The sequence below is a fragment of the Saccoglossus kowalevskii genome, chromosome 15 (genome assembly GCF_978046115.1).
Source record: "Saccoglossus kowalevskii chromosome 15, keSacKowa6.1, whole genome shotgun sequence".
In the NCBI taxonomy this organism is placed as follows: Eukaryota; Metazoa; Hemichordata; class Enteropneusta; family Harrimaniidae; genus Saccoglossus; species Saccoglossus kowalevskii.
In genome coordinates, this window is record NC_140655.1 from 1651055 (window position 1) to 1674781 (window position 23727).

Genomic DNA, 23727 nt, shown 5'->3' on the forward strand with positions numbered 1-23727 from the left:
GCTCACAAGGATCAAAGATGGTACCTTGCCTTGTTATTTGCTGATTCTGTAGTTTTCCTTGTAACTCATCTTGTAGCTAATTGACAGGACAGCTATGTACAAATAATATGTCGCATTAACTGTGTATTCATGTATCGTATGCAGTATATCCGTCTGGTTAATATCCACACCCTAAACGTCAGGCTGCCAAACCTGTAAATGGAAAACAATTGTAGCTGCAAATGATTATAATTAATCTCGAAAAATATAATACCTTTTTAGTATTTGCAGTTGTAACAATTTCTAATCTAATAAAAGCACATTTTAAAACTTATTGGCATTTTCAAATTTTCCCAGCTATATGTGCTATATTATTAGGTGATAAAATTCCAGGATTTTCAGTTGACTGGACCTGGTCACATTACAAAAGAGACCAGCAAAAGGATTTTACAGATTTCCACAGAATTTTTGTCACATTGATTTTTCTGGGTTCAAACAATTATCAATCCTAACTTTAAGGATCATCATTTCATCAAAGATGAAACTAATATTTGGAATTCTAGTAGCTCATTGAAAGGTTTATCAAACTATTTTTGACTCCCGTGTGCGAAGCAAAAAAAGGGAGTCTTTGCAGTTAGTGTGTCTGTATGTATGTATGTATGTATGTATGTGTGTGTGTGTGTCCGTCTGTTCCACTGATATCTCAAGAACCATACACCATTTTTTGATGAAACTTGGTGCATAGATGCTTTGGGCCAATGCGCAGATTTGATTAGGTTTTGGTAAAAATCCATGCATATTAATTACCTAATTTGCATGATACTCAGCTGATTTTTAGCTGTTCCATGACTTTTTCACTGATATCTAAAGAACCACTCATTGGATTTTGATGAAACTTGGCACACAGATGCTCCAAACTAATGCACAGATTTGATTAGTTTTGGGTAAAAATCTGCAATATTAATTACCTAATTTGCATAATGATTAATAAATTTTCGGCTTTTCCACTGATATCTCAAGTACTAATCATCGCATTTCAATAAAACTTGGTACATAGATGTCATAGGACACTGCACAGATCTGATAGTTTTTAGAGTAATATGAGTACATATTAATTACCTAATTTGCATAATTAATTAATTTTCAGCTTTTGATATTTCAAGTAGTAATCATCACATTTCAATGAAATTTGGTACATAGATGTCATAGGACACTGCACAGACCTGATAGTTTTTAGGGTAATATCAGTATATATTAATTACCTAATTTGCATAATTAATTAATTTTCAGCTTTTGATATATCAAGTAGTAATCATCATATTTCAATGAGACTTGCTACATAGATCTTCTAGGATTATGCAGACCTGATTAGTTTTAATTGGACATTAATTACCTAATTTGCATAATGTTCCACTGATGTATAAAGAACCACAAATTGGATTTTAATGAAACTTTTAAAGAGAACTATGCAGAAACCCAATTAGTTTTTGGTAAATATTTATGCTTATTAATCTCCTAATTAACATAATTAATTAACACTGATATCTCAATTACTGATCATCACATTTGAATAAAATTTGGTACATAAATGCTCTAGAACAATAGACAGGCCTGATTAATTTTGGGTTAAAATTTGTTCATATTAATTCTCTAATTAGCATAATAATTCATAATTTTTTTGTTCTGTTCTGTTCATATTAGTTACCTGATTTACATAATTAGTTTTCAGCTTTTCCATCAATATCTCATGTACAAGTAACTTTGAATTAATTTTTAATGTGTCTTCAATACTCTCAGCACACGGGAGTTCTTTCTAAGCTTTCTTTGATTTTTTAGTTAATCGGGGTGACAGCAGAATCTGTCAACCATTCCATCTTTGACTTAAAAACTACCAGCTCATTTGGTACATGTATCTGGGTACCATAACTGATTCTGAGATTTGTTTTGTCATTTTGGATGAAAAAATGTTTAGCTCTTTGAAAATTACCAGCTCAATTGCAGGTTCCTTGGGTGGATTTCCATCAGATTGTTTCATTTAATGACAATATTTGTCATTTTTAGCCCCCGCCGGATCTGTGATCCGGGCGGGAGGTATTAATTTGGGTCGTGTCTGTGCATCCGTGTGTGCACATTTTCACGTTACCAGCTTTTTCTCACACATGTGTGATCCAATTCAGTTCAGAGTTGGTACAGAGACAGGAATTGATGGTGCTATTATGCACATCAAGTTATTTTTTCTATTCTTCAAAGTTTCACTGTGTTTTTCTTTGATTTTTAACATTTTTTCTTCAAAACTGCGGGAAAATCCGACTTTTCCCGAAATTACCAGAGTTTAATCCGAGTTTTGATGACGCATACGCAGTTCTCGTCTCGGTGGAAATCACAGTCATTTTTGTGTGAGGATATTGTATCCCGGAATTGTATCTTTATTTGCGCAACGCTTATATGGACAAAATTGTGTCTCGTCAATTTCAAAGGTAAGAAATTGTGCTTGTTATGGTATTTATACACTTTGTATTATCGTTTGTGTCCTGGGTTTGGTGATCGTGAGAAACTATTGCTAACCTGGCGAGAGTTTCGCCAGAAAAACTGCCTTTACCTCGTGATTTAAGAGGTTTGCAGTGCTCTCTCCGGGATTCAAACGTCGTGGTGGTGTCGGCGCAATGTTGCTCTGAGACGCTTGCCAGACTCTGCCTCGCTCAAAATCATTATCGCCATGCTTGATTTCCGCAACATTTACATTATGATTTCCACAGCTATTGTCCTCAAGTTTAGTTGGGTCGGCATGTACTCATTGAAAGTGTTGGTTTATTTACGTAATCCACTGATCACGCCAATGCGAAGTTAAAAATATGTCGCTACTCAGAGAGCTTGCCCAGAACGCTATTTGTCCAAAATAAACGTCAAATAAACGTACCAGTACGTTTATTTTTTTCCCTGAAAAATTCCACCCAGTACATTCTTATTTGGGACGGTACGTTTATTCATTTTTCTAAATCGGGTAGATTAAAAAAAAATCATGCCTTTTTCCACATGAAAAACGAAGCCAAAAGATCGCACTAAAACATCGGTAAATAGCTTCTGTGTTGCTTTCACCATTTATGGTAATTTGAGCACATGGGCACCATCCAGCATTTTGATTGGTTGACTAGCGACTTGACCTATCTGGTCAATAAACATGCCTCGTGTGCATGGATAATATTATAAATTGTTGCAAGGACAATACTTTTCTCGATTTGCATGCCGTCGTGCGTCGATAAAAAATGCACGGATTGGTCGGCAGTATCGATCAAGTTCATCTACTAATGTGACCTTCGTGGCTGGCGAAAAGCAAGATGCCGTATAATCTTTTAAATAAGCGTCAAGGAGGAGTGAAAGGCCATAATTTGGTTCTACAATGGGCGTCATGAAATGTTGGAAAATTACAGTCAATCAAAAAAACTGTTCACATGACAACAAAAAATATTCACTATATTTAATATGCATTATTTTTTTGTTAGTAGCAAATGATCACGGTACGGCAGCTTACTTGTTTTCAAAGTGTTGCAATTGTTGATTAGTACTCAGTGGTGATTATATTAACGTACAAAAAATAAATTCGTTGAATTGTTATCAAATGCGAGTAAAATTCAACTTAGTTTCATCGTAAGCGAATTATTTCGGTCACATGTAAACGATCGATGCGATTAGACATCCGCCATGTAGTTTGAATGCACACGAGACGTTACTTGACCAGATAGGTCAAGTCGCTAATTAACCAATCAAAATGCTGGATGGTGGCCACGTGTTCAAATTACCTTGGTTCATTTAAATATGTTAATGACAGGTCACCGACTTCATGGTGCACGAAACCCGGAAGAGATTTATCGATAATGTCGTGCGATCTTTTGGCTTTGATTTCCATGGGAAAACGACATGACGTTTTTCTTAAATCAAGAAATTAGTTGTTTTTGAAAGATAAACTGAGCATTGAAAAAGCATTTAACAGTTTTTTGGTGATAACAGCTCATTGTTGAAAACTTGCGACACGCAGACATATTCATAAGGAGTATTGACAAAAGTTGTCGCAAGAACAAAAGCAGTTTCACTGGGTGTTTGACATCCTAACACTACTGAACAATAGAAAGTTGTGAATATTTTCAGGCACGTTGTCGAAACAAATGAATAGGATTGGGAACAATGTACCAGCTGGTTGAAACAAAGTCAGTCACGGTCTTGTTGAATTGGGGATGCGGTTAGTAATAGGTACTTTTCACGTTTTCAATTTTTGTTGAGAACTCTTTAACACTGAAGCCGAAATCAGTGGTGCGGTTACTATTAGGTATGCGGTTTATAATAGGATTTTAACGGTACAAACACATTTAGAATCACAATAAACTTGCATGATACAGTACAATACAATACAATACACAAGCTAGTATTGCTAAGGAGTAGAAAATCACATTCACATTAGAGTCATAACTATGGAAAGAATATTTTTAAATTTGGTGGAGCTGCTCATATATCATTTGCATACATTTTTGTATGTATTGTGCAGTTTCCCAGCCAGTCCGACTCGAGTAGTGATTGGTTTGCTATTTCATTACATCTTGCGGCCTTTCAAACAGTATATTGCTAGACATGCATCAATTGTTGTCCATTTATATTCCTAATGCAATTTTTTTCTGGCTGGTATAAATATATTAACTACCGGATTCTGCTGATACCCCGCTCATCCTAAACCCAGCCCATGGGCGATGTTTCAAATAGTGGGCGATGTTTTGGTCCACACATTGCCTGACTGAACCTACAAACATTTTTACAGACCCAATTTTCCTGTCCGACATCTTGTATCGAGCGCGTTATTTCAAATATGATGCTAACAATAATTCACTATGAAGTCGAAAAGCATAAAACTCCAATAAAACCAATGCTGTATACGAATTGTTGTTGCGTATTATTACTCGTTAAAATACATTTCACTTGCGTTTATTAGACTCGAATAAAGTCTACACTTGAAAAGAATGTTATTTACAAAGTTTAAAATAGCCAAGCCTTCCTGGTTCAAGCCTCTTGGTTGTTACCAGTAAAGTTTAATCTTTGTCTGTAGCGCATTCCAGACAAAAAGTTCAAGATCGGTAAACAAGAAATGGGCAAACTAAAATGTCTCCTGCGTTTCACATGCACACAGAGTTAAGTGGTCATGTACGTTCTAAAAATCTAACCTTGCACATATAATCTTGTATTGACGTGTTTTTTGTCCAAAAGACGTTCCCTTTCAGTTAACCCCAGTTAACTCTTCGTGTTCGTGGTATTTGTGAGAGTTGAAAGATTTTGTGAATAAATGAAAAGTAACTATAATGATTTGCGTCAAGCTGGATGGCCCGAATTTAAATATCGGTCATGAACCCTGGAGGTCCTTGCCCAATGCCGCGTGGTTATTAGAGTTCAGACTAAATGTATGTGAATATTGCGATCGAAGTGCGCTGTCCAGATCCAGAGTTTATTATATTATAGTAAAATTTAACTTGACGCATGTTACGGTTTATATTACATGTTCACTTCATTTCGAATAAAATATTTAAAATATTTTCTTGACTTTTCGTAGACACCTGACTACTTTCCTTTTTAATGATTTAAATGCGCCCATGTTTATGTTTGCGTAATTATTACGAATTCAACGCATTATCAAGTCGGTAATATTGAAATATATCACAGACCCAATACCCCGGGTCAGCATCCTAACAATAGTAAAAAATAACTTTGCGTACTAGTAATTATCATGAAAGAAATGCATTACACAGTTGAAATATTTAGAGCCCGTGCAATATTGTAAACAAATTGGCGTAATTAGAAAAGCAGTGAACTAAATAAACGATGTTGATATATTCAAAGCCAGTACAGAGTTGCATACAAGTTGCGTAATTACAGTACCGTCGGATATAATAACAATTTTACTAGATTGACGCGCGGGCCACGAAAGAAAAAGGTTGCTAAGGTAATGCGCCAGTTCAGTGCGTGACTTGGGGTCAAACATCGGTCAACACACACTTGATGTCAGCATCGCCGCTCAGCAAGTTTCGAAAAGAAGTACTTGAAGTTCAATTGCGTCCCAAAATGATGTCGCTGATCACTCAGTTGTCGCAGCGCAAGTTGTGTCATGTCTATGATGCACCCCGTTTCGACTTTGGCTTGCATTTCCTTCTTAGTGCATGTTCTTGTTCACGTAAAATGCAACCTCTCACCAATGTATTATAAAACACTTTGAATTTATACTTCGCATGATTATATTTGGTCAGAGCGAAACATTATTTTTTCTAAACATTTTCTGAGACTATTTTTATCAATGCAGGGTTATTTTTCTAGACAATATGGGCTTCGTAATATCTGCCAAAACATCGCCCGAGCGATCTTTTGATCCACATTTTTCTAAAAAAAAATCTACTCTTCCATAAGATCGCCCAGGGCAGGGTATCAGCCGAATCCGGTAATATGTTTTCGTACTGAAAAGACGATGCACAAATATCTTTTTTAATTAAATTTAACAGCTAATAGGAGCACATATGCTACAACTTCTGCTTACTTTTGACTACCGGGTAAATGTTTTTTTTTTGTTTTTTTCAGGTGCAGAGCCAGAATATATTTTTTTCAGAAAACAAAGCCACTGGAACTGCATATATTACAAAAGCATACTATTCGCTGCATGTCTGACAATTGTATAAAGTTTTGCAGGTCCTCTTTTTTTTTACTTTGAGAAGTGCTGTCAACCAAAGCATAAATGTGTTTCTCTGTACATAAAAGTTAAATTTCATGATAATATAAACGTGATAATATTTTTATGGATTCTTGCACTTTATTTGTATCATTGCCATATGAGAAGTACTCTTGTCTTTATTTAGAGATATTGAAACTAATTCAGGGCCACAAACTACATGTAGACCTGTACATGAAGTAAAGTTGTCTCAGGTTCTGTACACCAAGGATCATTGCAGTTTCTCAGTGTCTCATCTGGTGCTACCGGGTAGTACTTGTATGACAAACAGTATCATTGCCCTGTTACTGTCTAAAATATCAGAAGTTTTTCGCTGGAACAGTTCTGTGATTGAGTGTCCTTGTATTAGGAATACAGTTGTACAAGGAAGTTTATCCAAACAGACCCAACACAGACTCACTCTTCAACATATTTGCAGATGTGATTTGCATACTTACATGTCATTTTACCTGTTGTACTTGTTTGTTGCTCTCTGGTGTTCTTCCTGAGACCAGGATGGAGAGTGCTACAAACTTGAAAATGCCATAGAAATCATGTTTGCCAATTTATGTCCATGCCAAAAACTGGACAAATTATATGTTGCAACTTTCAAATGACAACAAGTGAAGGCAGTGTCATTCATGACCTGTTTGATTGAATAAATTTTTACGACTTGGAGGCCATTTTTTTCCTCAAAAATTTAAAAAAAAAAAAAAGAAGCTTTTTCTAGCTGTTACCAGCTTTTTCTCAGATATGTGTCTTCCAGTTTTGTTCAAAGTTGGTACAGGGACAGGTAATAATTGTTTACAAGTGCACATCGCATTATATGTTTAACAAGTTATAAATTGTCTCAGAAAAGCAAAATGAATATTTTTTTTTACCCCACCCACCTAAAACATCAATTCTGAACAATTAATAATGGAATTTTAATACAACTCACAATAGTTGCGTTCACGCACAGCTCCTTAGCACGGGCTAAGAGGTCAAATTCCTTAGCCCGTGCTAAGCAAACGTGCGTGAACGCTTAGCACGGGCTAAGGAATGCTAAGTACGGGTTAAATCTGATCCAAATTTAAGACGCGGTCTAGACCTTTAGCACGGGCTAACGAAGTGTGTGTGTACGCTTAGCGTAGGGCTAAGCGCCTTCAGCGGCGACCTTTGGGTGTGAACATTATGCACGTGATCAAATATACATGTATCCAACTTTCTCATTCCCAAAATGGCAACCAAGCTCAGTGTACACGCTTCCACACTGATCGGGTTGCTGCAGTAGAACGTACAGCAGCACCAATCGTAGACAAAATAAATTTGGATCGCTGTCTACGACATGCATTAATAAAACTCTGTATTCTGTTACGCCGTTGTATACTGTTTCTGTGCATCCAAATAAGTTGGTCCAGTCTTCTCTCGCGTTCCTGTGCACGTCGCTTCAAAATTAGAACGAAACATGTCAGCTTACATTCATGACAACATAATTAATTAATTTTCAGCTTTTGATATTTTAAGTAGTAATGATCACATTGCAATGAAACTTGGTACATAGTGACTTGAGGACTGTGCGGAGACCTAATTAGTTTTTGGATAAATATTTGTGCATATTAATCACCTTATTAGCATAATTAGGTAATTTTCAGTGTTTCACCTGATATCTCGAGTACTAATCATCACATTTCAATGAGACTTGCGACATAGATCTTCTAGGACTATGCAGAGACCTGATTAATTTTGGGATAAATAATTGTGCATATTAATTACCTAATTTGCATAATTAGTTAAGTTGTTGCTGTTGTATGCCTGTTCCACTGATATCTGAAGAGCCACTCATTGGATTTTAAGAAACTTTTAAAGAGTACTCATCACATTCCAATGAACCTAGGACTATACACCATATTCTCTAATTAGCATAATAATTAATAATTTTTTGGTTCTAATCACTTTTCAATGAAACTTGGTATATAGATATTACATTGCGCAGATCTTATTACTTTTACATTGTGCAGACCTTTATTAGTTTTACACTTAAATCTGTTCACATTAGTTACCTTATTTGCATAATTAGTTTTCTGCATTTCCATCAATATCTCAAGTTCAAGTAATTTTGAATTAATTTTTAATGTGTCTCCATTACTCTCGGCACACGGGAGTTCTTTCTAAACTTTCTTTGATTTTATATGTTAATATAATCACTACTGAGTGATAATCAAAAATTGGACGCGCAAAATAATTAGTGACTGCTGTAGTAGGCGGGAAATCACGTGTCCTAGAGTAAACACTGTCTCATCCCAGATTTTTGGAAGCCCAGTTGGGCTACCAAATTTGAAAAGTGATAGCCCCAAGAAAGAAACTGGTAGTCTGTGGACGCAGGGCCATCGCTAATTTCGAGCCCTGCATGTACAGTGGTGATATAACTAAACAATCATATAAACTCATCTGTACCATTCATTCCAATGCAAAGCGAGTACTTGCCTTTACTTCCCTTACCAATCAGCTGTTGTCCCTGCATCCAACCATGTTTTAAGTGAATACAGCCTTGCCCATGGAAAATATTGATTGATTGTCAACAAAGTCAACTAGTGATTAAAGCTTTCATTTTTTACGAGGAGGTTCTTGGGTATAACTCCTATCCCTTACTTTCCCTAATTTTACATGTTGAGTTCCCTGGGCCTATGACTAGAAAAGTCCAGTCTGCTAAAAATGAATTTGAATCATGTCATGATTTGTTTATTTTTAATGTTGCCAGTAACACTGTTTATTTTATTTGATCATATTTCTGTGTTAACATACACCAAATGTCACTGTATGTTGATTCCAAAACATGAAGAGAAACTTCCATGTCAAAATAGAGAAAAAATGTGAAAAGAATTGTTTTCACTTATTTGGACTCTTGTTTCTCCTTGACCCCAATTTTCATTGATGTTCAGTAATGGCATGTGTTCATGATATCTACTTAAATGTACATAAATGTATTAGTGTGTAATTAGTAGTTTGTTTAATGAGAGGAGAAGGAAGGGGCTTGTATGTTGGCCTCTGTCTTTTTGATGTCAGTTACAGTTATGGAATTCATCATTCAAATTTGAAATATCAGAATCTTGTTGAAAATTACACATGCACACAACATAGGATTGCTAATATCTTCCTTGAGAGGGTAAATTTTACTAAGTCAAAAAAGTGGAAGAATACATTTCAAGCTCGTAAAGAATTACCTCACAAAATAAAGTTTAAAGAAATTATTAAAAAAATCTCACGTTAGTTTTCTTGATAAATTCATTCGGGGGATTTTTTATTGATCAAAATTCGTGTATTCAAAGACATCATTATTGATGTCTGTGTGTACAGAATTGTATCAGGAGCACTATTGCAGAAAGGTATTCACACAGTCGTGTATTGAGTAGTCGTGTACAGTGCGACAACCAGTGGTCGTGTACAGTGCGACAGCCAGCGGTCGTGTAGTGTGACAACCAGTGGTCATGTACAGTGTGACAACCAGTGGTCGTGTACAGTGTGACAACCAGTGGTCGTGTACAGTGTGACAGCCAGCGGTCGTGTAAAGTGTGACAGCCAGCGGTCGTGTACAGTGTGACAGCCAGCGGTCGTGTACAGTGCGACAGCCAGCGGTCGTGTACAGTGCGACAGCCAGCGGTCGTGTACAGTGCGACAGCCAGTGGTCATGTACAGTGCGACAGCCAGTGGTCGTGTACAGTGCGACAACCAGTGGTCGTGTACAGTGCGACAACCAGTGGTCGTGTACAGTGCGACAGCCAGTGGTCGTGTACAGTGTGAAAACCAGTGGTCGTGTAAAGTGTGACAGCCAGCGGTCGTGTACAGTGCGACAGCCAGCGGTCGTGTACAGTGCGACAGCCAGCGGTCGTGTACAGTGCGACAGCCAGCGGTCGTGTACAGTGCGACAGCCAGCGGTCGTGTACAGTGCGACAGCCAGCGGTCGTGTACAGTGCGACAGCCAGCGGTCGTGTACAGTGCGACAGCCAGTGGTCGTGTACAGTGCGACAGCCAGTGGTCGTGTACAGTGCGACAGCCAGTGGTCGTGTACAGTGCGACAGCCAGCGGTCGTGTACAGTGCGACAGCCAGCGGTCGTGTACAGTGCGACAGCCAGCGGTCGTGTACAGTGCGACAGCCAGCGGTCGCGTACAGTGCGACAGCCAGCGGTCGCGTACAGTGCGACAGCCAGCGGTCGCGTACAGTGCGACAGCCAGCGGCCGCGTACAGTGCGACAGCCAGCGGCCGCGTACAGTGCGACAGCCAGCGGCCGCGTACAGTGCGACAGCCAGCGGCCGCGTACAGTGCGACAGCCAGCGGCCGCGTACAGTGCGACAGCCAGCGGCCGCGTACAGTGCGACAGCCAGCGGCCGCGTACAGTGCGACAGCCAGCGGCCGCGTACAGTGCGACAGCCAGCGGCCGCGTACAGTGCGACAGCCAGCGGCCGCGTACAGTGCGACAGCCAGCGGCCGCGTACAGTGCGACAGCCAGCGGCCGCGTACAGTGCGACAGCCAGCGGCCGCGTACAGTGCGACAGCCAGCGGCCGCGTACAGTGCGACAGCCAGCGGCCGCGTACAGTGCGACAGCCAGCGGCCGCGTACAGTGCGACAGCCAGCGGCCGCGTACAGTGCGACAGCCAGCGGCCGCGTACAGTGCGACAGCCAGCGGCCGCGTACAGTGCGGCGGCCGCGTACAGTGCGACAGCCAGCGGCCGCGTACAGTGCGACAGCCAGCGGCCGCGTACAGTGCGACAGCCCAGCGGCCGCGTACAGTGCGACAGCCCAGCGGCCGCGTACAGTGCGACAGAAGGCTGTCATAAATAAATTATGGGATTTTGATTATCTTTACAGAAGATAAATGCAGGAAATAAAGAAAGTGCTGTGCTTGCTAAGCTGATTAAAATCCATTGGATTCTTTTTTTTCTGACCTAATTACAATAGTTCCTACATGTAGCTCTCATCAATTAACAGTCAGTTTGGACATCACTATGACGATTGATAATCTTCTGGATTCAGTAGAAAGAGATGAAGTCAATGATAGACATTAATCTTATTATTCATGCTAATAGATTTTAGATAAAAGGTAGTAGTTGTACCAATTTGTTGCCATAGAAACAAGGAAGTTAAATGCCATCACATGACACAAAATTATCTTCTACATCATGTACAATGTGTCCTCTAAACCGACATGAAGTACCACTGATCCATAAAGATTTGTTGTGACACAACTAGTTATGCTAATTGACTTGTGCCGCCATACATTGGCACAGTGATCTTAAAAAAACTTCTTGATATAGTTATGGTAAAATGAAATTCACATTTTATAAACAAATTATGTGTAAATACAAACTAAATTTCAGAGGCCACAATATTTTGGCTTATACAGTCACATGCATTTTAATTTTTTTAAAAGTCTGACTTTCCCAGCAGTCACTAAGCTGTCTTGATTTTGGGAAATTTCATTTTGACTCGGGGGGGAGGGGGGATCCTACAAAATCATTCCAGTTAGACATGCAGCTTATGTGCAATTCAAATTTAGTATTGATATCAATGTTATGTCCAACACATTAAATTCAAATCACTGACATTGCATTTAAATTTTGTTATTTTCTTTTTAAAGGTTTTGTGTTGCTGTCTTGTCACTGGAAATAATTTAGAAAATGTCCGATCTTTTGATGTGCACCAGACATATAGATATCAAGATCCGAGTACTGGACATCATCGTCGATGCGTAAAATGCCCACCAGGATACTATGTACAGGAACCTTGTTTTCTAAACACAAATGATACTACGTGTGCAAAATGTCCAACAGAATCTTTTATGCCTCATTCCAGTGGACTTGATAAATGTTTCAAGTGTACTGAGTGTCCAGATGAGATGTCTGCTATGTGTACTGCAACTGATGACACTCAATGTAAGGCATGTCAAGATGGATATTATTGGCATGTTCACTATTGTAAGCAGCACAAGAAATGCCCTCCAGGCCGTGGTGTCAAACAACGAGGTAAGTCGAGAGAACACTCATTTTCAAGGCAAAATTTGATAAAATTAAATTAGGCTATAAGAATAGTATAAAGAAAATGTGTATTTTTCAAAGGACACCAAGACAATTTCCATGAACCCCCAAGAACTTCTCTCTTATAGTTTAAAGGGAAAAGGTGTCAGTCCCTGGGAACACTATTGTTTACCTTTAAAACAATTTTCCTTTGTGATTATCCTTGTAACTAAATTTGCTTAGATAAACCACCAATGAAATTTACACACTGCCAGCTGAGAAATTAAGGGTAAAAGTGTTAAAAAAGGCCCTGTATAGAGCCACTTGTGTAATGCAGCAAGAATCCCAATTGAACAGAAAAGTCTTGGTTGATGTGTAATCACACCATTTGCTTTTACCACTAAACATTGTGTTTGGTACAGTTATTACATTGATTGATTTAAAAGTGTTTAAAAAATGAATAATAACAAATGAGACCTGTCCTGATAAATGTTATCGTCTGTCAACATTTTATTATTAACTTCTTGATAACTACCAGCTTGAGAATCATTTTAATGTTCCAACACAATCAAGCATTTCTTCCATTCCCAGATCTTAGATATACATTTACAGCTTTTATTAACCCCCACCCGGACAAAGTCTGGGAGGGGGCTTGTAGTTTCGTCCTCGTCAGTCCGGAGTGATTTCTCAGATGGCTGGACCGATTTACTTGAAACTTGGTACAAAGACAAAGTGGTCAACCATACATGTGCACGTCAATTTATTTTCCAATTCTATCAAATTTGGCTGACTGGCGACCATTTTAATGCCAAAATTCAGTCAAATTCGATCCTTGTGTGTCCATTGTCATTTCTCGGAGATGGCTTGAGCAATTGTTGTTGACTTGTTACAAAGACAAAGGGACCACCCATACAGATGCACATTGTTTTACTTTTTTGAAATGATCAAATATGGCCGACTGGCAGCCATTTTGATTGTTAATCATGGCTTTTGTCTGTCCATTTATATTTCTCGGAGATGCCTTGACTGATTTCAATGATACTAGGTACAAAGACACAGTGAGGAGGTATACATATTCACATGGATCTATTTCCTGATTTGATAAAATATGGCTGCATGGTGGCCTTTTTGAATGTCAAAATCCTGTAAAATCCAGTTTCTTGGGGGTTGTTTTGGAGATGCCTGGACCGATTTTGCTGAGACTCGGTACAAAGACAGAGTGACCACTCTACAGATGCACGTTGATTTATTTTTTTAAGGAATCAATTAATGAGCTCATTTGCATATTTAATTATTAATTTGAATCCTTGTTAATATCTTATGAACTAATAGTCCAAATCAGACCAAACTTGGCAGAGACTTGATTTGTCAATATAAAATATATGCTATTCAATATTGAGTTTCAATTTAATTAACAAGCTCATTTGCATATTTAATGAATTTTGAATTTTTGTTTATCTTGTAAACTAATAGTCCAAATGAGACCAAAGTTGGTACAGACTTACTTGATCTGTCAATATGAGAGTCAATATGAGATGTGTGCTATGCAATATTGACTTTCAACTTAATTAATGAGCTAATTTGAATATTTAATTAATTAATTAAAAATTTTTGTTAATAGCTTGTTCATATATTTGCTATTAAATATTGACTCAATTGAATTTCCATATTCAATAGATTGTGAATTTTTGTTAGAATTGATGCACATTTTACCAAATTTAATAGAGATGTCCTAGCTGTTAACTTTGAGTAACATACTTTTGATTTTCAACTTAATCTTCCTATCCAATTTTATACATATACATTCAAACCTTATAATTCATAGCCAAATATAATTACATCTGACAAGTGGGGGACTGTGTCATCTTCAGATGACTTGTTATTTTTATATAGTTTTATATTATATTTCATTCTCCATTTGTCCATTCATCCAGTTGGATCGAAATGTCTGACTGGCAGTTGTTACTGCACTTTACTTGAGTTTAGATACAAAACGTGAACAAATATGATAAAAATGAAATGTATAGTTTTCATTTCTCGTTATACACCTGTTCTAGGTTAGTCCCTTATTCACTCTCAAATATTGACCATCAGAGACAATGTACCTGGTCACATGACCAGTGATTTGCATATCCAATTTTGCATTCAGCAATACATGTCCATAACAATTCAATTTGTGATCAGATAAAACACAGACTTGCATCTTGCAATTTTTTGGTCATATTACTTTATCTTTGGCAATAGGAACTGTCATTAACAATGACTTGTTTGTTTTGGTACATACATTTAACATATATTACAGGACCATATTGTTTGTCTCAGATCAAATTCAAAATAGATGAATGCTGTTCTGGAGCCTCGTCTCTGACATACAGTGACTGATCACAATAAAACTTTACAACTGTATTAGGGAGCTGATCAAAATCAAACCGGTGGTTTCCAGACTGGTATCCCCACAGAACTCTAAGCAACCCTGTGCTATATACAAATTTATGCAAGAATATTCATGAGCTGAAAGTTCAGTAATAGACTACTTAAATGAACTGATCATGTCACTATGGACATAACAGTCATTATTATGTTAATTAAACTGTTGTAACTTTGGCACTGTAGTACTAAATAGAAAATGACAATATGAACCTTGATTTCAAAAATCAACAATTTTGCAGGCATGCATTCGCTGATTTCATTCAACTTTACATTATCACACAGGGTTGTCCCCATGGTGGACGGCGCTGTCCGGCACTCAGAATTAGCGACCGGCACACATGGCTACCCCGGCACTATTGTTTTTGTCCAGGACGCAACAAACGCTCTGAGAGACAAAAGAATGTTTGAGAAGGCAATAAGCTTGGGTTGTGTCACCAATTAAAAAAAACAATAGGCGTGAAACTCAACTCAACGAGTTAGCGACGTGAGACGCCCAGTGGCAATCAACGCTAGTAAGTGTGGAACCCTACTTAGCATGGCGGTAACGCATAGAAAAGTGGATTACCGTACCCATATTTATACTGCCAGGGTGACGTCAAATATATAAAATCAATATCAGTAAAACCATTCGTCAAAACATAAGGTCAATAGTTAAAACCAAGTTATCGCCATGACTTGTAGCGGCAACATCATCACCGCCGAGCAGAACAAAGGCAGCCATGCATGATCGGTAAACGACCAGCACAGCCGATGTACCATCGCAGACATTGTTGATCACCAAGAAGTCCAGACGAATGCTTGATTAAAAATGTGAATGTTTATATTTTGACGAATGTCACTATTTAAAGTTGAATTTTCTTTAAATCACGATTTAAAAACCCGGGTAAAACGACCATGCTTTCAACTCGCATCATATGTGGAGGAAATAAATTAGTTGCGTTTTTCTTGGATCAAATATTCTGATTGAACCGAATGTTTGTGCGACAATATATATTTTATATTGTCACGTAAACAAAACAAAAAATACAAACAAAACTTCCAGTAGCTATTGATTTTTCTCAAAACAAAAATACAGAAAATAAGTTATAGTACTTTTTTGAAACATTATTTTATTTTGGCTGACTTCATAAAACATTAGTTTTAAAAAAAGATTTAACATCAACAAATAGTAATATGATTTCATATTATAACTGTTGTAATTATTTTGTGCCTTCAATTTGTTATGCATCATGTCTTCAAAGATGATTTGTTTGTGTATTATTTATCCTGTGTTGTGTTGTGTTGTAATGTAATGTTCCATACTGTATAATAAATATAACTGCATATGACCAGGCTGTCTTCTCGCAAGTATTTTGACTTCTGTTGAAAGAAACACTCATTCCCTGTGGCCATTTTGGATATTAATTAGTTCATGCATATTAATGAGCTCATGAATATTCATACCGTCCAGCACTCTGTCTCTTGGGGAGAACCCTGATCACATTAACATTGACATTATACACATTTCTCAGATACACTTTGACAGAATTTATCTTAAACTTGGTACATAACTCAAGACACAATCTTATTGGGTGTTATTTGATATTGATAAAATATAACTGACTGGCGACTGACATGGGATCCACTATTTCTCAAACATGTGTGTGATTTGATTCAAAAGAAAACAAATCTTGTTCATTCACCGGAAGTAAACACGCTGTTGGGTCATTGTTGTCGGCTGCAACTCCCGGTGTCTCCAATGCGGAATGTTCGCGACATTTTTCATCAGTGCAATAGTAAAATCCGAAGTGGGTAAAGTGTTTGGAGTAATATGTAACGATTAACATGATTAGCTGGGTTTTCTCTGATGGGCCAATCAGTAAAGAGCTTTAATTTTTCTTTTCACCAACGGCGCCATTTTTGACTCACGTGTGTGCGAAGCACAAAAGGGAGTCTTTGCAGTTACCCTGTCTGTATGTCTGTATGTCTGTATGTCTGTATGTCCGTATGTCTGTATGTATGTATGTATGTATGTATGTCACTTTTTTTGTTCCACCGTTATCTCAAGAACCACTAATCAAATTTTGGTGAAACTTGGTACATAGATGCTCTGGGATAATGCGCAGAGTTGATTAGGTTTTGGTAAAAATCTATAAATATTAATTACCTAATTTGCATGATAATTAGCTGATTTTTAGCTGTTCCATGACTGTTCCACTGATATATGAAGAACCACTCATTGGATTTTGATGAAACTTGGCACATGGATGCTCTGAACTAATGCGCAGATTTGATTTGTTTTTGGTAAAAATCTATGAATATTAAATACCTAATTTGCATGATAATTAACTGATTTTAAGCTGTTCCATGACTGTTCCACTGATATTTGAAGAACCACTCATTGGATTTTGATGAAACTTGGCACATGGATGCTCTGATCTAATGCGCAGATTTCATTAGTTTTGGGTAAAAATCTGTTTATATTAATTACCTAATTTGCATAATGATTAATCAATTTTCGGCTTTTCCACTGATATCTCAAGTACTAATCATAACATTTCAATAAAACTTGGTACATAGATGTCATATGAGACTGCACAGATAGTTTTTAGGGTAATATCAGTACATATTAATTGCCTAATTTGCATAATTAATTAATTTTCAGCTATTGATATTTCAAGTAGTAATGAACACATTTCAATGAAACATGGTACATAGTTACTTGAGGACTGTGCAGAGATCTAATTAGTTTTTGGAGAAATATTTGTGCATATTAATCACCTTATTAGCATAATTAGTTAATTTTCAGCCCTTCACCTGATATCTCAAGTACTAATCATCACATTTCAATGAGACTTGCGACATAGATCTTCTAGGACTATGCAGAGACTTGATTAATTTTAGGATAAATTATTGTGCATATTAACTACTAATTTGCTTAATTAGTTAACAGTGTTCTCCCCAGGCCTTTCAAGCACTGCGGGCCCGCGTCGCTTAGACAAACAGCCGCGTCGCTTTTGTTTCGCCCGCGATCCTTGAAATCCTGCTCGCGATGCTTATTCACGTTGTATTGTTTACAAGTGTCAGCCTCGTCTAGCACATCTTTAAAACAATAACATGTATTGATCGAAAGGTAATCCCGCCTTTGTACATAGTTAGCCTTACAAAAACAGTGATAAAAACGGAAGTCTACAAGAAGTTACCAAGTCTATCAAGGGTGCGGAGCTGGCAAACCCCAAAATACTACGGTAGTAATAATTTGCCCATTGCGTCGGGATGTTCTATCCCGAGTTGCTGCACTGCGATTAATTGCGTTTTTACTACTTCATCGCCAGTGACACTAATTACCAAGAATTAAAAAAAACAAGTGAAATTAAGTCGCATCTGAAAAAAAACAAACTGTAAATAAATCGAAGTAAAAATTATTCAACTGCAGACGAGACGGACGAGGAAAAAACGAACCCTGACCTCTAGAAATACCTCATTCATAGTGCGTCATTACCGAGGAACGCCACCCTAAGGCGACGTAACGCATATAGTGACATCACAACCGATGCATGCTGGGTTACAACGGAAATTTTGATTGAGGTAACAAAGATGGCGGTGCAGAGTGCATGTTTTTCCGCGATGTTTAAAAACAACATTTCGTTGGCGATTTTGATGTAATTTCTAAGTTAATCATCAATGAATCATTTTAATTAAGCAAACATTCTAAGTTTGTGTATTTTTAAACAAAAAGTCAGGGGCCGATGATCGCAACAGCAGCGGTGAATACCCGTTCAACGCAATGCCGTCAGCTGACAATGTTACGGTGATCGTAGCGTTACACAAATAATAGATAGATCAATGAAAAATCACTGACTTTAGTTTTGAAATGCCATTGTAGAAAAAAAATGTCATTATTGATTTATTAATTTCTTCATACAGATTTTACAAATTTAACAAACAAATTCAGTAACAGACAGTAACATTGGCACTAAAACTGACTACTTGTACACAAAATAATGATGAACCAGTTACCTCCACGGATAAACAATATATTTACTGACTGGCTATAAGTATTTCCATTTCTTTCCTGTTCTATTTCAAACTTTATTTGACTTGATGCACACATAAAACACAATGAATGTAAATGATAAAAAATATATGAGATATGTATCTCTTCTTTATTTCAGTTATAATGTTTGTTGGGGAAACTAATTATTATGCAAACAAAATTATGCAAATAAGATGTATTGTTATGTAAATTAGGCGCAATGCTTGGCTTAGAGTCTGGGGAGAACACTGGTTAATTTGTCTTAAGAACCACTCATTGAGTTTATTATAGAGTATTGCATACTAACCCCTTTGGTTAATGAAATTTTAATTTCATAAACAAATGGGATAATTGCCAATTATCATATATACTGGTTAAATAAAATCGAAATAACAGTGGATAGCTCCCGTAGGGGGCGTCCTTCCCCTGTCATCTGATTTGCATACTTCCATTTTTAACCACGAGATTGATTCACGGTTGAAATTTGGGCTTGCCAAAATATCATTGTTTTTGCGGTGGAAATACATTGTTACCACCCATCAACACAGCCACCGAACTATTAGTGTGTCAGGAAGCTCTTGTGGACATCAAGAACTTCGTACTTAGTCACCTTGAGTAAAAAATTGTAGTTTTAGTAACAAAACTCAAAAGCCCGCCTTCAGTTTCAAGATGGCGGAAAATATGGATACCGGAGAGTTGAACACCGTTCATCCCAGCACTTCGGATTCAAACACTTTCGGACGAAAGTGTGAAGAGTGCCATATATCGATGCTCACTTACGATGATCACCGTATTTGCATTCCATGTGGCAGAAAATGTAATGGGCACATCAACTGCGGTGTTTGCTTCGCCTGGCCGATAGAAACTTGGAACTGGGATTCCCGCCTACGCAAGTCAACGGGAAAATCAGGAAAGAAGAAATCCAAAAAAACGTCATTTGGAGGAGTCTTCGGTTTCATCGGTACCTACCAACGCTGAGGACGAACTATTGGCAGACGAACCCAGCCAAAAACGTCCAAAGGAGACTGACAATGAGCAAAGTGTTATAGCTCATTTACAGAACAAGGTGGATCTACTGACCAGAAAAATTAAAGTTTTGGAAAACCCAGTAGACGAAGAGGTACCACCAAAAGCATGGAGTGTCAGCGCTCTCCAGGCGGAAAAGAAAAAATCCTACACAACAGTGGTGCGAGAAAATGTTGAAGACGCACTGGCTGAGGCAGGCATGATTTTTTCTACTGAAGATGCTACAAGCAACGTGGGGGAGGCCGGCTCGTCGAAAACCACAACAGCGAGTGGTACCGACAAGGAGGACCCCGAATTCAAAATCCGCTCCGATGCTATCACAAAAGGTGCGGTTATGGTCAAGAAAATCTTACCTCTACCTATTCCACCGATGGCGGACGCCCCACGTTTCTCGATCGGTTTGTCTACACAAATTCAGTTAGCGAAATTCAAAACAGGCAACATCACCAAGGATGAACTGTTTAGCACATTAGAGCCGCTGTTGGTCGCTACTAACGTCGTCGACGCTGACATAATACAGAGTCATCTCCAGTTACGAGCGACTATTCAACACTCTCGCCGTGCAGCAGTTTGGTCCGCTATGCTAAAGACAGCCGCCAACGCTGAAATCAAGAACGAATTGGCGACGATCGATTTCAGAGGGACCAAATTATTCGACGGAAAACTCAGCGCTGTGAATTCTAAGTTGGATGAGAAAGCAGCAGCAAAAGTTAACCGTGTGATGATCGAAGGCGCCTTTAAAGCCAAGCAAGCCGCTAATAACAAGCAGAGCATCGCGACCAAGGCGAAGCCAGTTAACCAAGCTACTACGGGTCAGCCCAAGGGAAACGCAAAGGCAAACCCGAATCAGGCAAAAGGAAAAAGTGGAGACCAGCAGCGACAGAATAAACAATTCTCGAAACAGACTGGTAACACTAAAAAGTCTTCCTGACTATACGTCAGCAAATATGGTAATGTATCAAAACAAGGTGCGATTAAACATGTCAAATATTACTCAAGTCTCCGAGTATTTTTGTCAAACAAATCAAACCACAGATCCCCTTACACATATACCACTTGCATTAAACGATTCGGTTCAGTGCCCAGGTCGGCGGGAACCAAGTCGTGCAAAACATCGTGCATTAAGCGATTTTGTTCAGTGCCCAGGATGGCGGGAACTCAATCGTGCACAACAAAAACACGGTCGGCCGCACCTCAGGTCGGTGGGCGACCGTATAAACAAACAACCGGCCGAATGCGTGGACCTAGGGAGAATGACGCATCGACCGATGAAAAAACAGAAACCCGTAAGGCAGAGTCCCTACTCCCCTCCAGGTTGGAAAAAAAAGGGGGGGAAGGACGTTAAACGGGGATATAACGCCGCATTCACTCCAGGGGGAAATGGAGAAATCGGCGATGTCAATGTATACCGCCACAAGCGACCGAGGGTTGGTGAGTCCCTCGACGCCGGTGGCACTGTGTCTGCAGAAATGTATTCCCCGGTGGAAAGAAACGATAAACGATCCGTATGTGATATCGATAATAACACACGGGTATCGAATACCGTTGATAAAAGAACCGAAATGCGAAAAAAGAACATGTATTTCGGGGAAACCGGGCTCTACTCAGTCAACAATACTGAAAGAAAGCGTGGAAATACTACTCGAAAAAAAGGTAATTCAGCGGGTACAAAACCCGAAAAATTCTTTCATCTCGAGGTTATTTCCCGTCAAGAAATCCAACGGTGGGTACAGGCTGGTGCTGGATTTAAAGGAGTTGAACAAAATTGTGAAGAAAGAAACGTTCAAAATGTTAACTCCGGCACTAGTGATAGCGTCAATTCAAAAAGGGGACTGGATGACGTCCCTCGACTTGACCGACGCTTACCTGCACATACCAATACACACAGAAAGCAGGCGCTTGTTACGATTCGTGGTGAACGGTGTAACGTATCAGTACACCGTCCTACCTTTCGGCCTGACGTCAGCCCCACTTCTGTTTACAAAAGTTCTACGCACAGTGGTGGCGTTACTGCACAAGAACGCAGCAGACGTCAACCCCTACTTAGACGACTGGCTGATAAAAAGTCAAAATCGGAACCTGATTTGTCAATCAACCGAGCGGACTGTCAGTCTACTGCTAAAGCTAGGTTTTCTGATAAATATGGAAAAATCAGAATTAATACCGACGCAGAAAATAGTCTTTCTGGGCATGGAACTGGATGCGGAGAAAGGCATGATCCGACCAGCCCAGCACAGAATCGACAATGTACAAAAAATGATACAATCACTTCTAAAACAAAAACAAGCCACACTACGCCAGGTAATGCGACTAGTGGGGATGTTAACTTCGATGAGGGGCTTAGTACCGAGAGCGGCACTACAGTCCAGACCGATCCAACGCCTAGTGTTAGACGCACAGTTAAAAATGCGACTATCAAAGGACGGGATAAAATACGAAAAACCGGTACTGTTCACACCGGCCTTTCTGGAATCACTTCCGTGGTGGGGCAACCTCAAGAACCTCACAGCCGGGATTCCTATGGACAAGGCGAAGCCGACAGTAACGTTGGTGACGGACGCATCCATGACGGGCTGGGGAGGGCACTGCATGGACGGGATTGCACACGGTCAGTGGAACGAAAAACAAAGGAAATTTCACATAAACCGGCTGGAAATGCTAGCGGTGCAGTTCTCCCTGCAATCCTTCAAAAAAGCGGTAAAAAACCGGGCCGTGTTAATAAGATCCCACAATCAGACTGTAGTAGCTTACCTCAACAAGGAAGGGGGAACGAAATCACAGTCGTTAAATGACCATGCTGTAGCAGTGCTAAAGTGGTGTGCACAAAACAAAGTCGAGCTGATGTGCAAACATATACCGGGAGTTCAAAACGGTGTAGCGGACTCGCTATCCCGGGGGAAACCCTACGACGACACAGAATGGGAGCTGTCACAGACGGCAGTAAACCTAGTGTTCGACATGTGGGGGGAACCCCAGGTAGATCTGTTTGCAACACCGGAAAACAAAAAACGTCCCGTTTTTGTGACGCGTTATCCGGACAAACAGTCACTGACGTGGGACGCACTTCAGATGGAGTGGGGCGGAATGTTCAGTTACGCATTCCCACCATTTCCATTGATCCACCGAACGTTACAAAAACTGGAACAATCGGAGAACTCGCACATGATTCTAGTGGCACCGAACTGGCCGTCTCAGACTTGATTTCCGTTACTGCTGTCTCTGCTAACGGACCATCCGAGAAGCCTGCCACAAGAAATCACGTTGACACAACCCGGCGGTTATACACCAACCAACCCGGAGCTGTACCAACTTCACGTGTGGAAACTATCCAGCAATTTAGAATTGCGCAAGGGTTTTCAAGCCAAGTGTCGCAAACAACGACGGCTGGGCTTAGGGATTCCTCAAATGGATTGTATCAATACCACTGGGAAAAATTTTGTAATTGGTGTCTTGCAGGGGATATACATCCACTCTATTCCTCTTTGCCCCAAGTAGCGGAGTTTTTTTCTTATTTGATCAACGAAAAAAAGTTGAAACCGGGGACAGTAGAAAACT

The 23727-nt window shown here is 39.1% G+C and overlaps 1 protein-coding gene across 1 annotated transcript in view; it reads left to right on the forward strand.

Moving 5' to 3' along the window:
* The window catches only part of LOC100376163 (uncharacterized), a 51466-nt gene that overhangs the window by 21992 nt on the left and 5747 nt on the right, over positions 1–23727 (forward strand). Inside the window, exon 2 of the mRNA XM_006816203.3 lies at positions 12326–12710. Coding sequence (XP_006816266.1) covers positions 12326–12710 — 385 coding nt within the window. The remainder of the gene's footprint in view (positions 1–12325; positions 12711–23727) is intronic.